Raw genomic sequence first — 15,955 nt, 5'->3', positions numbered from 1 at the left:
AGAAATATGCATTTGGTTTCCCATGCTTCTAGTCAGGAGAAATGAGAAAAGCTAGACTGAATGCTCCTCTAGAAACATCACAAGCAGTATAGCATTTATGATATAGATGTCCAGGATTAGGAAAATAATGAGCTTCCACCTCCTTTGCACTTGAAAGTAATAGTCAATGAAATGCCAGATCACATTTCACATTTAACAAGGCTAATAAAAGGAACTAAGTCACTGTTACAGAGTTTAATACCCAAAATAACCATAAGGATTCAGGACAAAGAGAAACAGCATATAAGGACATAAGGATTCAGAATAAAGAGAAATGTAAAACCAAAATATAAGAATGGTTGAGTTTTTTATTTATTTTTATTATGTTATGAATTATTTCTATTTTAGAAATTATGAATGGTTAAATATTGAATGAAGGAAAACAGTAAGATCATAAAAATAATGAATTCAAAATTTATAGCTTTCCAGAAAGAATAGCCTTAATGTACAATGTTCAGCCAACAATTTTATCCATCAGTGGAGAAAAATACTACAGAACTCAGATGCAAACTAGAGAAGGGCACTCATACTCTACGTATAGCACAGTTTACCTGATTATGTAATTATTGGTGGACGGAAACTTTGATACCACCAAGGGTATTTTCACACATTTCCTATTCATACTCAAACTGCACTTCAACATGCATATATTTCCTCATGAGCCGAACAATAGATGAGGTAAAATTGGCCAAAATACGGCATTCTTCATGTGTCTTGGCTTCTGAAACAACCCCGTGGATGACCAACTTTTTAAGATTAGGGCACCTCTCAAGCACTCCAGCAACCCACTGAGAAAAGAGATCACTAATTACAGTCCACCCAAGTTCCAATACAGCAACATTCTCCAGTTGTGTAGGCCCTTGCAAACCATAGTGAACCACTCCATCTCTTAAATCATAACTCAAGGATAAATGGCTTAGCTGAGGAAAGCAAACCGCAATTGTTTCCAAATCCACAACCTCATCCTCATAATCAAATACCACACCCCAAAGCCGAAGCCTTCTCAATTTTGATGATCTTGATATCATTTGGTAGAACTTTGGCCATATGATCGTGAAGCTGCTGACATCTACAACCTCAAGATTCTCAGTATTCTCAATTTCAAGATGGAGCATGCTGGCATCAGCCATCTTGAGATGCTTCAAGGTACCCTTTCCAATGAGGTCAAAAAAATCTAGGGTGCAATCTTTTAGACACAAACTCTCAAGACTGTCGGCCTCCAACATCAACTTGTCCAAACTGATTGCTTCAACATATATGTGCTTCAATGTAGGACTGCTAAGTTCCATCGTTGCCTGAGAATCTGACATGGCAATTTCAGGATTGACAAGGGACAAGACTTCAATCTTGGGGCACGCAGTAAGCAAAAGGCTCAGATCCAATGCTGAGATACTGACGTAACTCAGAGACAGGGATTTCAGGCAAGGGAATCTCAGGTAACTGGGTTCAATCCCTGTGATGGAATTATGAGCCAAATGTAGCACTTCCAGCTTCTGCCTACCACACTTTTCAAAAATGTTAACATTCGGGGTTGTGCGAACATTATAAAACAATCGGCGCAAGGTTTCTCTGGTATACATAAGCCAAGCAATCACTGGAGCTGCCGAGAACTGATCAACATCATCCATAAAAATAGACAGACACTGCAAACCCCTGGTCTGGAATATCGTTTGGGTTATAAGGATCTCCAGTCGACTAGTTGTGAGATCACGATAAACAGGCCAATCATTGGAGTTGAACGAAAGGGTGTGGAGGTGATTGCAGTAGGCTTCTCTCCACTTCCGGCAAGTTGCAGAGGCAATCACCACATCCCTTGCAGCTCCAAGCTGGGATAGTATGTTCCCTATGACTTCAACGGGAAGGTACTCCATAATCAACAGAACATAATCAAATAAACTCTGTATAAGATTCTAGTCTTTCATGATTCTATGGGACACCATGAAACCTCCAAATTTTAGTAGAAATACATGAACAAGAGATATAAAATCCACCCTTTAGTCTCGATGTAAAATTCTTTTTCTGTTGGGAGTTCAGGGAAAGAATTTTGCAACATTAATTTTCAGTTTTCATAGTCAAAGGATTACAAAATTCCACCAAGTTTAATACATCGATTAGATCATAATCAACAAACAATTCTTTCCCATCGATTCAAGGGGCAACCTCCATATTCGATCATAACATCTAGTATCTGGGTTTTGCAGAAGTAATTCAGGTGCTTTATTTCTAAATAAATTCCATACATTTTCAGGCAAAACATCAGAAAATCAAGCAATTAAACCGAGAAGAAATTCAATACCCAATTCAGAGAATCAGCAGAAGCTTAAACCCAGCAGCCTGGTGTCAATCCAAACATCGAGGAAATTTTATCAATTGAATTAGGACTCACGTACGTTAGAACCAATCGGTCGACCCAGCTTCCAAAGAATTCATTTTCTTGGAGAAAGAGCGGATGCTCGCAACATTATTAAACTGACAAAAATCCAGAAGTGAAATCCAGCATCTTCAGGTTTCTCACCAGCAACCTAATTAGTCAAGATCTTGTCAGAAATCCAGAACCAATCGATTGAACTTTCACATTCAGACTCCAACAGTTTCGGGCGTTTAGAACAACGCAGATGGATGAATGCAGAGCAAATCAAAAACGATCGTAGCCACACCAGAGAGAGAGACAGCGATCCACAGTAACCCCGAACGTTGACGATGGCAGTCTGGCAGGATGAGAAAACTAAAGAGGGGAATTAGAAATCTGGACGATTTGAAAAGAAAAGACACAAGTGGAATCAGGATGTTTGATTCGCCGAAGACTGGTCAAGAACGCAAGCGTGAGGCCCGGCTTCAGACCCTAAGATGTAAATCGGTTCGGTTCTTGTTAAACGATTCAATTTTAGTTCTGTTTAAGAAGGAATAGTTATGAATCAAAACCAAACTTAAGGGTGTATTTGGTTGCATGAATCTATTGGAGCATATATTAATTCTGGATGGTTATCCACAGAGTTACCATCTGTGGATTCGTTATTCTGGAAAATAAAATGTTTGGTTATCATGATTTTGTGACGTGAATTTTCTTGAAAAACTGTTTGGTTACCCCAAGTCTCTCAGTTGGATTCATCCATCTAAAAAACTATTTAGTTACTCTGAGTCAGTCACTTAATAAAATATTAGTTTTTTAATTAAATTTTATTTTTTTATTTAAGGGTAATTTACACATAACACCCCTGAGGTTTAACGAAAGTAAAATTTTACCACCTAATTTTGGATAATTCTGCATATCCCCTCCTGAGGTTTACAAAAGTTAACAAATACACCCATTCTGTCAGTTCATGACTAACAGTGTTAAAATCAAGGGGTAAAGTTACAAAAATACTCCTTCAAAAAAAAAAAAAAAAAAAAAACCTCCAACTCATCTTCCCCAAATCGTTTAGAGTTTGAAAAAGGGGAAGATGAGTTGTAGATTAGATCTAGCTAAGATGAAAATCTCTGGTTCAATCTGGAAGGAAGAACATCAATGACAACCTTGTACGGATATAAATGCCATCGGATTTGTCAATATCCTCATCCCAGTCTCATCCCAGAAGACGAGCATGAACCTTCCAGGATCACTTTTTTATTTATTTACAGTACAACTAAAATGGAGAACAAGATTAAATTGTTGAACCAATTATGATAAAACAAAGAAGCTTGCTTTGGGTTTGTTTGGTAGAGAAATCAGATAAGAACAGGGGAAGACATGGGAGGAAATCTCAAACCATATCTCTTCACCCAAGAGTAGATGCAACTATGTGAGCCCAAATTTTGAGATGATATTTTATGTCAATCTCGCTACCGGAAGCAGGAAATCTCCAATTCATTAATGGGTTCTCTTCAGTTCTTCGATTATGAAGATCCCAAGCTTCAGAAAGATAAGGTCTTGGAATTGCAGATTCGTCGATAGTTGTCTCTTTTTCATCAGATTTTTTCCCCAATCTCTGCAAACCAGGAATGATAGAAACCAAACTTGAATCTTTATCTTCTTTAGAGAAAACAAAACTCAGATCCATGAACTCTTTTAGCTCTTCAAACTCAAGGGCTGATAAGCTTTTGCTGCTACCCCTCCTTCTCAAGTCCCTCTTTTTCTTAACAGGTCTCTTCGATCCTTTCTGTTCTTATCTGATGTATTTTTTTTAATCAAGTTAACAGTTTATAAGAAAACTTAAAAGGAAATTGGAGTGGAGATGGAGATTGTATAGAGAAGATGAAGAATTTATAGAAACTTAGAGAGATATAATAATCCCTTTAAATAAGTCCAGAAAATCTTCTAAAGTAAACTGTAAATCCGGAAACATTCAGAAAGAGAAGAACACAGATCGAGATGAAGAAGAAGAAGAAAAGAGAAGTTAAAAAAGGTTGTAAAGAACGAAGTGATATTCTCTGTAGACTGTACCTCAAGGACTATTGGTCTTCCCAAGAAAAAAAAAAAAAAAGAAAAAGAAATTCAAGATCTTTTATTTCCAAAATAGCCATGAAAGCATGAAGCTACGGAGGAAGACAACAAAAATATGAGTTCAAAGATCAGGTTGAGAAAAGAGTGACATAAATTTTGCGTTGAGGAGAGGAACATCCTTGAGGCGCCTGCACCTGAACCTCCACCGCGAGGCCCCTACACACATGGTCCCAGCTCTGCCACCTACAGAACCTCCTCCCCGTGAATGCCAGGCAGTTTGCACGTGATCTTAGCTCTCATGCCTGCGAATCCTATGCCACTTGCCCAACCTCCTCTTAGCTAGATCTAACCTGTAACTCATCTTCCTCTTTTTCAAACCCTAAACGATTTGGGGAAGATGAGTTGCAGATTTTTTTTTCTTTAAAGGGCATTTTTGTAACTTTACCCTTTGATTTTAACACTGTTAGTCATAAACTGACGGAATGGGTGTATTTGTTAACTAATGTTTGTAAACCTCAGGGGGTACACAGAATTATCCAAAACTGGGGGTAAAATTATATTTCTTTAAACCTCAGGGGTGGTATGTGTAAATTACTCTTTATTTAATTAAATATTACTTTTTTATTTAATTTATTATGAGTGTTTTATTTAAAAAATATAGCATAACATTTAACTAAAAATGGTATTTTATTTAATAAAATATTAGATTTTATTTTGTTGACTATTAGTGTTCTATTTAATTAAATATTATCGTTTATTTTAATTAAATATTAGTGTTTTATTTTTAATAAAATATTAATTATTAAAAAAATTTCTTCGAGGTTGAATAATGATATTTAAATGCACTATGGAATCAGGTGGTTCATATGTGAGTTTACCTCTTAAGGTCAACTCAGGAATGAAGCAACTTAAGTACAAAAAGTGGAATAAGGTGGTTCTCTTAATTCTGTGGAATTACACAACCAAACAGTTTTAATAATTGAGAATCTTGATTTCTTGAAATTACCATTTGTGGATTTATGTAACCAAACACACCCTAATATAGTACCATGAGGTATAGGAATTTCCTCTTCTAAAGGCCAGTGGTGGGAGAATTTTTGTCCTCTCAAATGCGGTGCATTGGGCACTTAAGCATTCGATGGTGGCCATGAGACTGAGGGGATGAACTTTAAAGGTGCACTGCCTAGTGCACCATCGGATGCACTAGTGAGTGCACTTAGCAGTGCACCTACACTTGAGAGGATAAGTCCGTGGTGGGCTTGAGACTTGAATTCTAGGGCTGCGTGGTTATACACGTCTCATCGCTAGGGGTGTAAATGAATAGCCGAAATTCGTTTCCATATTTGTGTCTGTATCCGTTTAGCACTATCTGAATCTATCCGAAAGCTAAACAGATGCGGATACGGATAGGCTATAGCTATCTGAAAAGCTATATTTACATGTAAACAGATAAAATACCTGATATATATGTGTTCGTATCCGTTTAGCACTATTCGAATCTGTCTGAAAGCTAATCGGATGCGGATGCAGATATAGCGCTATCTGAGCCGAATCCGATCCGTTTACATTCCTACTAGTCATCGCCCTATTAAAAGTTGGGAAATTGTCCAATCCACTATATAAGAAAATTAATTACTACACAAGTTATTTTAAAATTTCTTTTACACCCACTAGCTTCTGTTTTTAAAAGATGGGAGAGGGTTGAGCACGCCGCTAACTTTCCTTTCCTTGAACTAGCAGTTGTGCCCAATGGAGAGGGTGGGACGGGAGGGGCAGGGGATCATTTTCATAGTGGGTGGTAGAGAGACAGACTCAGCAAGGGCACAATACCAGCGTACCTAGCTGTTGTGTCCGAAAACCTCCACCACCCGGTTTGCCCACGGATGAGCCTACAAAAAACCGAGTTAGCGCAAGAGAGCTGGTGTGACTCCGGCCAAGGGCTCTCCAACGCTCAAGTCAGGTCTCCAAAACAACAGCGGTTCAACTTAGTGAAAAGTAAGTTGAGTGTTTGAGCTCCATACCTGAGTATTTATAGACTGAGCATAGGGCGACCAAGGAGAGTCCTCAAATGGAAAGAGTTTTATTTTTAGTAGGAGTCTGACTAGCAGAGTCGCAATTGGACGTGGACTCTTTACTTGGTAAGAGTCCTCATGCGAATGTGATATGGTTCCGCTTTTGGAGGATGATCTGGTCCGGTTGAGTGGGTGTATCCCGCGAATGTCAGAATATCTGACGTGGCTTTGTGATCCAAATAACCAGACCTCGGCTCGGGGCTCGTGCTCGGGTGTCGGCTCCTACTCGATCGGTCTCAGTAAATGGGGGGACGTTGACCTCGTCGCCCAACCGCGCGGGGCTACGATCCACTGTCGACTCGGGAGGGCTCGACCTTGATGTCAGTCCTAGAGGACTTGACTGTGTCGCCAACCTTGGGGGGCTCACCAAGTTGTCGGTCCTGGAGGACTCTACTGTGTTGTCGACCCTGGGGGGCTCAACCAAATTGTCGACCTCAGCGACCTTAACTATGGTGCCAAGCTAGCGGTACTTGGCCTCGCCCGCGGCTATTGAGGACTTGCTCATCACATAAAAACCACCTTTTCCTCTAGACCAAACTATTCCACTCAGCCTCGATCATGCCACGTGTCATACGTCGGTTGGCCAATGCATTGTGGCTCATCACTTGCCCCCACTCATCAAGGCTCGGCTCGACCTTGGTGAGTATGCTTTGACGACGAATGTGTTTTCTCTGGGCTGGCCGAGGCTGAGTTGTTACACCTGCACCCCAAAATACACCCTAATAGCCCGGGTCAAATTGAAATTTTATTGACGGATGTTGCCACGATGCCAATGGTCAACACCTATGACCTTGGACCATAACAGTCAAGGGGGAAAGCTCGAACACAAGGATGGTATTCACACCTTGATGGGCGATTGGACCACACAATGGGTAAGCATTGAACCCTAAATTTTTGGTATGCATATCCCCTTTGAAGTCCTGAAAGTGTGGGTTAAAGCCCAACAACTTTCTTTGTGTTTTTAGCCCTTACAGCAGCAACGGAGTCACGTACGGACTCACAAGACTGGTTCCGTTCGTAGATCCGTTAGTGCTGTTTCTTGCTTTTTATTTGTTTTCTCATGTGGGGCCCACGTCCCAGTGTTCCGGACACAGTGACTAAGTCCTCGGACATGATAGACCCCCACCCTTACCTTCTCTTGATTTGTTGGGCCATGAAAGTGGGCCCATAAGACTTAACTATAATGAATAATGGTTTCTTTTATTTGGTCTGAGCCAAACAAACCCTAGATTAAAATATATTTTAGGACCTTAGGCTAAGCCAAACATGCCCTAACTAGTTGAACCTAAGGGCTTGGAACCTTAGCCAAACTGGCCCTAAGGCCCAACTTGGATTAAAAGGATTCTTAACTTAAGGACCTAGGCAAACAAGCCCTAAGGCCCATTTCATTTTATAAAAGAGGGTTTGGCTTAAGAATTCCCATTTCTTCCCCATCCAAGCCAAACCGTGGAGGAGAAGAAGAAGAAAGAAAAGGGAATGGGAGGGGAAGGAAAGAAAGAGGGAGGAGAAGCAAGAGAGGAAGCCTTGCTGTCCTACCTCCTCCCCTCTTGCTGTCCGGACAAGGATAGAAGAAAAGAAGAAAAAGGGAGGAAGAAGAGAGTAGAAGGTGGATCTTCAGGGCTGGTTGAAGCTGGAGTTTGGGCTCCACTCATCTAGGTAAGCTCTCATCCTACTATACTCTCCTCCTTCTATATTTTTGGGTTTTGGGAGGTGTTGCTAAGGATGGGTTAACCTAGGGTTCCACTTGGAACTTAAGGTGGAGCTTAGCTCATGATGGGGTCTCATTAATAAGAGCCTACCCCTAATTATAGCTCCACTCAGCCCATTTATAGCCATTGCTGCTATTCTATAGTTTTCCGAACCCAAATGTCAAACCCTGCTCCTGACTGGCTGGAGTATTGATTGAAGGACAGGAACCCCTGATCAGGCAACCAAGAACATTGTAGAGTATCACTCCAGTGATTTGGATTGATAAGGAAACCCTGTGTGGATCCTCCTACATGCCTGTCAGTAGGTGGATAGCAGAGCGCTGCAAATGTACAACTCATAGCATGATGTATGGCCTGAACTTCAGGTAATCTCTCTCCTCCCCATAACTGTGGGACCCACCTTTGTAAAAGTGTGTAAAAACCCCTAGAAGGCATGTGGGGACAATGTCCTGACCTAGGGTCAAACCCCTGTGTAAGCCCCACTGAGATTCAGCTTTGCTAGAATCTCTGGGCGATGGCACTGGGCGATGCAGACAAGGGCCAAAGACATCGCCCAGTGAGTGAAACAACATATTTTAATGGGTTTTAATTATGGGGACCACCCAACATGGACATGGGCACCCTCCATAGATAGAGGGGAGTCTGAGGGACCACCTTATACCCCTAGTTCAGTGTGGACCCCACCACAGAGCCCAGAATGGCTGTGAATTGGGTTAAAAATGCATTTTTGAAAAAGGGACTTAATGGCCAAACAGACCCTAGTTGGGCTTGGCCTATAAATAGGTGGCCTTGGGCTCATTTTAGAACCCTTGGCCACTGTTCATTTCATGGGAGAGAAGAGAGGAAAGAAAGGAGAGAAAGAAGGGAAAGAAGAAGAAGAAGGAGGAGGAAGGAGAAGCTGCCACCCCACCTAAGCCTGGAACCGAGCTCTCTCAGCCCTGTACAGGTATAAAACACATATACATACCTGCTGCCTCCATCTTATCTCTATGTTTGTTGATGTTCCTGCTCCCTGGACAGCCCAAAACAGCTAGGGTTGCCCTGAACAGCTCCAGATCTGCCATGCGACAATAGAGCATGGGAGATCTGTGCTTTTTGTTAAATTTTATTAGACTGATATGCTGTTTACGGAAGCCGAATCTGGCTGTGCACAGCTGCACTGCCTAGATTCACTACTGGCTGACTAATTGGAACCCTGGATGCAAGCCATGGCTACATAGACCTAGCCCTAGGTAATTGCAGCCATGAACCACCATATTACATCTGTTTCCAGCCCTGCATGTGGCTGAAAGTGAGATCCATGCTTGAAGAAAACCCTATGACACTATTTACTGGGCTGTCTGGGCAGCCTCTGGCAGCCAAATGGTGGGCCCGATGGAGAATCCATCTAGACCATGATGTAGATCACCCCAGGGGCTACCTAACCCCCTAACATGCATGGGGTGAAGATCTGAGCCCTGCCTATGAAGCCCAACCTTGGAATCTCAGCCCATTGTCGATTTGCAGACTCTGGGCGATGCACCCAACGCCCAGAGCTAACGCCCAGTGAAGGGTTTGCTACAGTTTTTGCAATCTAACCTTGGGGACCTCACCCATTGACCATGTGACACTGTGGGAAGATGGGAAATGACCTAAATGCCCTTTTCTACATCTGTCTTAATGAAGGGATAACTTGGGAACCCAAGTGGGCCCCACAGGTGAAGGAAACCCTGGTGTGCTTGGTCCTACAGCATAGACAAGCCATGGACAGCACTGTGAACCTAATCTGACCTAGGGTCAAGTACAATTATTGAAAATGACCATTTTACCCCTAGACCACCATCTCGGGATAATGCACCAGGACATGAGCCTAAGGCCCAGTGCAAGGCCCAGTGATTCTAGGTGAGAACCAACTAAACAACCGAGTCAACCCAATAAGCTTAGGTTAATCCTAGGACTACCAGAGATAGGTTGAAAACTCAACATGACAATTTCTAATTTATATTTAGGATTTGATCCCGCGCTTGAGGTCAACAACCAGATTGCTATTGGAACTGAGTTTGTGATCGAGGTCTTAGAACCAAACTCAGGTCAGTGAAATATTATCATATATGTACATGTAATCTGTGATGCAGTGCCAGCAATTAAATTCAAATATTAATGCTGTGTTTATTAAATTCAATTCAATTATTCTAACCACTACTCATTAATTGTCTATTGATCAACACTGTGAATCTTATATGATGATTGTGATTGTTAGACTAGATGCCATACTTAGCTTGGAAATGAGGCCTGTGGTAGCCCGTAGAATGGGATGCGGTTGACACCACCTGACTCATACGATGCCATATAGACATGGGGTTAGAGTTTCATCACCCGTGCTACGCACCCTTGCCAATAGGGGTTAAGGTGTTGGATGCCTGTGGGGGCGACCATATGTGTATGTGAAAAGATAAAAGAAATGAAAAGAACACCGGAATGGTGAATGAATGAAAAGAACACCGGAATGGTGAACATGGGTTGTAAGCCAGAAAAGAAAAGAAAAGAGAAAAGAAATGGATTATCCCACGGGTTAATCACAGAGGGCTGGTCGGGCTGACCTTGGTGAACGAATGCGGGAGCTAACTGGTCCTCTCCGATAACTCAATGGATGTATCGCGGGAAAGTTAGAAGCCCGCACGAGGGATACATGTATTGGGGATTGTAGTAGCACAGACCTGACTTAGTTGTGATGTTAGGTGGCTAATAAATAATCTGGATTTGCATATCATGTAGGATCATGTGGATTGTGATTACACATGCATGCATGATGATATATTTTGCTCACGAGCTCGGTGGGGCTCACACTCTGTTATATATGTTTTTCTTAGATGATTTTGTAGATTGATGCCGTTATGGCATGGAGGCTCATTACGAGAAGGAGAGCTCTTGTTATTATGATGATCTTGGTATGGACCCCGATGGAGGTCGTGCCGATGATGCGTGCATTCTCGGTGGTCATTAATGAAGACCGTTGAAGAGCGCACCTGATGCTTTTTATCTTGCGGACTCCTTTTTGTTGTTGTTAGGAGTTTTTCCCCATTCTGACTGTGGTTCTATTGTAGTCTTCTTATTTTTTTTTTTGGGGTTGAGTTATCTCACCTAGTATATATATATATGTACGTAGTGACTTTAGTTCTGATCTTGTCAGCTTTGTTTCTTAGTTTGTGGGTAGTTGGGAAATGTATCAGAACAATCTTATATATATATTATCATCATTTCCCATAACACTACTCTTTCTCTTTTATTATAATTGTAGTTTATCTGCAGCACTTTGATCTTGCCTTTGGTAAAGTGAATGAATATGGTACCATGAATGTAAGCACTGCTTCTAGATTCGTGGGATTTGGCGGATTGCTGTTATGCAATTCAGGTCACCTACCTAATCCTCCCAGGGGGTGGTTTGGGGTGTGACAGAGCTTGGTATCAAAGCATGAGGCTCTTCTTACATATATGGAATGCATATTAGGGTAAATAAGCTACCAATATTAAAAATAAGTAAAAAGTTAAAAGCTACAAGGGAGGTAGTTGTAATCAGACAAAAGTGCATAATTTCTATTAAATTAAAATGACTACGGCTAAGACACTACTTAAGCTTTAATTACATGAACTGCAATCCAATAATCACATAAGCTGACAAAAAAAAAAAACACTAAACTAGAAACATCCCAAAGAAAGAAAAGTACATAAGTATAAAAAAAAGACAGTCATAACCACGTAGCATAGATCGACAGGAACTACTCGGTAGGAGGTAAGTCGCTCGGAGGAGGCTATGTCTGGTGAGAGTCAACCCTATAGAATCTGTCCCAAAAATCTAGACGCTGCTCCACAGATCCCACTCTGCTCTCCAAGGAAGTGAAGCCCTGATCCATCCTAGTCGCCATGTCTGAAAGCTGGGTACCAAGGCTCTGGAAATGTGACATCATCTGCGCCCACTCTGAAGGCCCTAGAATCTGAGAACTGGTGGCACCCGTCGCCTCATAGGCAGGTAAGTCAATGAACTGAGTGTCAACACCCTCGAAGCCGCCCTGACTCACATCCTGTGCACCAACAAACTGCTCTTCCCCGTGTATGCCCTCGATGTGACCCTGCTCCACTCCATGCGTCTCCTCATCATGCACATCATCACCCTGCTCCTCCGCATCCAACCCCTCATCTCCTTGCTGCATCCCTACCTGCTACTCACCCTCTGGTGGATCCTCCCCAGGCACCTTCATCTTCAATATCGAAGTCTTATCAATGGCCTGGATTTGTCCTTCTCCATGTACTCACCCTCTAGGGGAACCTCAAAATGTCAAAAAACTAAGGTAAGGAACTTCCCATATGGAAGGTTCCCATCCGATGGGTTCTGCGCATGATATAGCATAACCTGAAGTAAAAGATATGGAAGGTTGATGACTGGACCCCCTCTACCAGCTCCTAGGAGACAAAAAGTGATGTAGGCTCTCATCATAGATATGCTACCCCGATTCCCATCCTTGGGGTAGATATTATAGGTAACACACCTACTAATCACTCTAGCACTGGGCTTGTAGGAAGCCTCAGATTTCGGTGTGCTCTGTGACCCTGTCAGTGCTTTGAAGACTGTCCTCCTAGTCTCCAAAGAAAACATCTCAGAAATATCCATGCGAGGTTTGTAATAACACCTCTCTCCTGTATTGGGTAAACCTAATATCCCTGCTAGTGAAGCTATGGTCAAATGGATGTCCACTCCCTTCACCCTACTCAATAGTCCAAATTTTTGTGCCCCAGATGGCACCAAATTACAATAGAAGTACCGAACCAAATTGGGATAACAAGGCTCGGTAGGTGACAACATAGATGCCCAACCTAGGGCATTAAACCTAGCAAAGAGACCGTACTGGTGGAAGTCCTCTACCCGAACAACCCGGCCATTTACAATTTTTAGGGATCTAAAGTTGTCCCATTCCTTAGAATGCTCGTATCTAGAAAAATAGAATCGATCAAATTCGGGTTCCTCCGAAGAGGAATCATCCCTAGATGAAGATGGAGGTACCGTAGATGAGGATGATGATGAACGTTCACTTTCAACTCGAAGTCGCTTTTGAGCCACAGATTTTCTAGTTGTGCAGTGGCTTGTAGACATTTTCTACAAAAAGAAAAGGAAAGAGATAGTTAGGGCAAGAAGATTTGGCAAAACCCTAGCCAAAGTGTGGGGAAAACAAAAGGAAGAACTGAAATAGGGAAAGCAACCAAAAATCTTACCTAGGCACATGGATTTGGTGTGGAATTGGTCACACTACCCTCCAAGGACCTTTCCCAAGTGTTTAGAGAGGTTTAGAAGAAGTTAGGTTTAAAATGGGCCCCTCTCGGACTCATATACCTGCGCCTCGATTCTCTGGGCGATGGCACTGTGCGTTGGACAGAGATGGCACTGGGCGATGTGTCCAACGCCCAGAGACATCGCCCAGTGAATGAATTTTGCTGATTTTTGGATTTTAACTCATGGGAACTTAGGATTTACCTAAAATAACATTGGAAAACATAAAGGTACAAACTTTTATTAAAGTTTATAAATTTTTTTTTAAAAAAAATAAATAAATTTATTGACCTAAGAAATTAAACAAATACAACTTTCATAAATTTAAGGGAATGCCATTTACACAAAGGTTTGAGTAAAACATATAGGGACTTGGAAAAATTTTGTTATTATATTTAATATGAATATCTTATATATATATAAATATATATGTATACATACTTATGGGAAATGGTGTGTAATACCTAATTACTATGTGCATGATATTGTGATGTACGAACTGGTTGGAGTGTTGCCATGCCAAACCGGACATAGATATGTAGGTATGTTGTAGTACGTATTTACTACGTGGAGGGAGCGTAGATCTTACCTATCCAAAGACTAGGACAGCCAAGAATAGAATCTGATAGGGTTGTCAAGCCAATCGAATACTTAGACGCTAAGGTACCTCGAGCCAACCCAAGTACATTTTTATTGATCTGTTTAGCTATTTAAGTTCTAGTAGACATGTACTTAATTCTTCTAATTAAGTATGACCTAATGCTTAGAACCATTTTCTATGACAGGACCTATTACCTCAGTCAAGGCTGGAGACCCCAGCACCATGATCTATATTAGACAGCTACGAGAGAGACTGAGACGGATACGACTAGTACTACCCCGAGCAGAGAACAGATTGGATTTTTATTTAGCCTTTTGCTGCCATTAGTGGACCGGAAGAGCGAGACTATTTTAAGACCTTAGCTGAAGAAGTAAGAGCCGACATAGAGTATCTGCTTGCGATGGAGTTTGTAACCGGGAAGAAGCTAGAATTGCTTGCCAGTTAGACCAGGTAATTAATTAAAAGTCTTTTATTTAAAAATTTGAAGCCTCTCATATAGTGTCATGCATAGCATATTGTTACATAAAATGCTTAAGAAAGAGAAACAAAACACAAAGCAAAAAAAATATCTCACAATAAACCAAGATAACATATTTAACAATCCACCTTACTGGTGTGACTCATGAGATTCACTGGAAACTATGGACTAGGGTTGTACCTGCACTAACTAGGAAAATAATTGTTGACCCTGATAAGCGATATTGGAATATTGAACATGCTCCTCTTTTCAAAGAAGCAACAATGGTCAACACCAGAAGAAGTTCTCGTGGTGGTCGCAAGGAAAACAACCACGAGTTGTACCAGAGGTTAAACTACCTAACGGGACTGAGGCTCAAAATTCTAAGGCATCAGCTGCTTCATCAGAGGCACCAGCGGCTGCATGAACCACTGCTGTAGCACCTCAGCCAAATATGGCAGCTGGTGACGTGACTGCATTCATGACCACTATGATACGGACCATGCAACAACAATAAGAATTACTTAGTCAGATGTCCACACAATTTGCAACCATGATGCATGAACGTGCAGTTCCACTACCACCACCCAACCGGCCCATACTATTTCCACCACCTGTGCCTCAACACTTAGCGGAGAACTCTACCACCAAGGTCATAGAGAGATTTAAGAAACTCCAACCGCCTGTGTTTTCCAAAATAACTTCTGAGGCAATGCAATAAGAACGGTGGATTAGTGCACTAGAGAAGGCATTTGAAGTACTGGAGTGCATGGATGCACAAAAGTTGATATGTGCTGGTTATCAGTTGCAGAACGAAGCCGAAGCTTGGTGGAAAGCTACTAAAACTAATTTGGAAGCTACGCACCCAAACCCTACGTGGGAGCAATTTAAAGAAGTTTTCTTTAAGAACTACTTCCAAGAGAGTTTCAGGGATAGGAAGGAAACTGAATTCATCGCACTGGTGCAAGGAACCAAGTCAGTACTGGATTACCAACAACAATTTAAAGACTTGTTTCATTTTTCTCCAGAGCACCTGAAAGGGGAAGTTAGTAAGGCTAAGAAATTTGAGAAAGGACTCAAAACTGAGATCAGATCAGTATTGTCAATCATGGACATCTAGGATTATGCTCAGATGTTCAACAAGGTGAAGACCATGGAAGATAGATTTAAAGAGAAAGAGAAAGAGAAGCTTGTGACGTCGCCTGGGTCGAACAAAAGGCCAAATAATTTTCAAAGTTTTGGGTGGCCAAATAAAGCTTATCGAGGAACAAGTTCAAGCCCAAATCCGACTCTATATCGTAGACCAAACGTGGGTCAGAACCCTTTCGCCCACATTCAATCGACCTGCCCAACAGACT

The 15,955-nt window shown here is 41.6% G+C and overlaps 2 protein-coding genes across 3 annotated transcripts; both read right to left on the bottom strand.

The window, feature by feature from the left end:
• Positions 1 to 433: 433 nt before the first annotated feature.
• On the bottom strand, positions 434 to 2,832 carry LOC122649676 (F-box/LRR-repeat protein At1g67190-like). Of its 2 annotated transcripts, none has more exons than XM_043842914.1 (2): positions 2,078 to 2,832; positions 434 to 1,979 (listed from the first exon to the last, which is right to left on the bottom strand). In XM_043842914.1, exon 2 carries the CDS (start codon positions 1,908 to 1,910, stop codon positions 654 to 656), a length of 1,257 nt encoding a protein of 418 aa, XP_043698849.1. In that variant the 5' UTR covers positions 1,911 to 1,979; positions 2,078 to 2,832; the 3' UTR covers positions 434 to 653. The 2 variants fall into 2 exon arrangements, with proteins under 2 accessions (XP_043698849.1, XP_043698848.1); XM_043842913.1 differs by having other exon boundaries at positions 434 to 1,983; positions 2,082 to 2,832.
• A 962-nt stretch (positions 2,833 to 3,794) lies between these two features.
• LOC122650590 lies at positions 3,795 to 12,427 on the bottom strand. Its single transcript, XM_043843991.1, has 2 exons — positions 12,296 to 12,427; positions 3,795 to 4,175 (listed from the first exon to the last, which is right to left on the bottom strand). The coding sequence occupies exons 1-2, from the start codon at positions 12,425 to 12,427 to the stop codon at positions 3,795 to 3,797; spliced, it is 513 nt and encodes a 170-aa protein (XP_043699926.1).
• Between the last annotated feature and the right edge of the window lie 3,528 nt (positions 12,428 to 15,955).

Source organism: Telopea speciosissima, chromosome 2 (assembly GCF_018873765.1).
Source record: "Telopea speciosissima isolate NSW1024214 ecotype Mountain lineage chromosome 2, Tspe_v1, whole genome shotgun sequence".
NCBI classification, from domain to species: Eukaryota; Viridiplantae; Streptophyta; class Magnoliopsida; order Proteales; family Proteaceae; genus Telopea; species Telopea speciosissima.
Note: the sequence above shows the minus strand (reverse complement) of the source record. Positions and strands in the feature narration are given on the sequence as shown.

Bases quoted from the DNA above. Each gene is read 5' to 3' on its own strand.
- LOC122650590 (XM_043843991.1), bottom strand. From the start codon at position 12,427: ATGCAGCAAGGAGATGAGGGGTTGGATGCGGAGGAGCAGGGTGATGAT. The intron at 4,176-12,295 runs GTGAGTCAGGGC...AGATAAGAACAG, and splicing joins AGTTTGTTGGTGCACAGGAT to AAAGGATCGAAGAGACCTGT.
- LOC122649676 (XM_043842914.1), bottom strand. From the start codon at position 1,910: ATGGAGTACCTTCCCGTTGAAGTCATAGGGAACATACTATCCCAGCTT.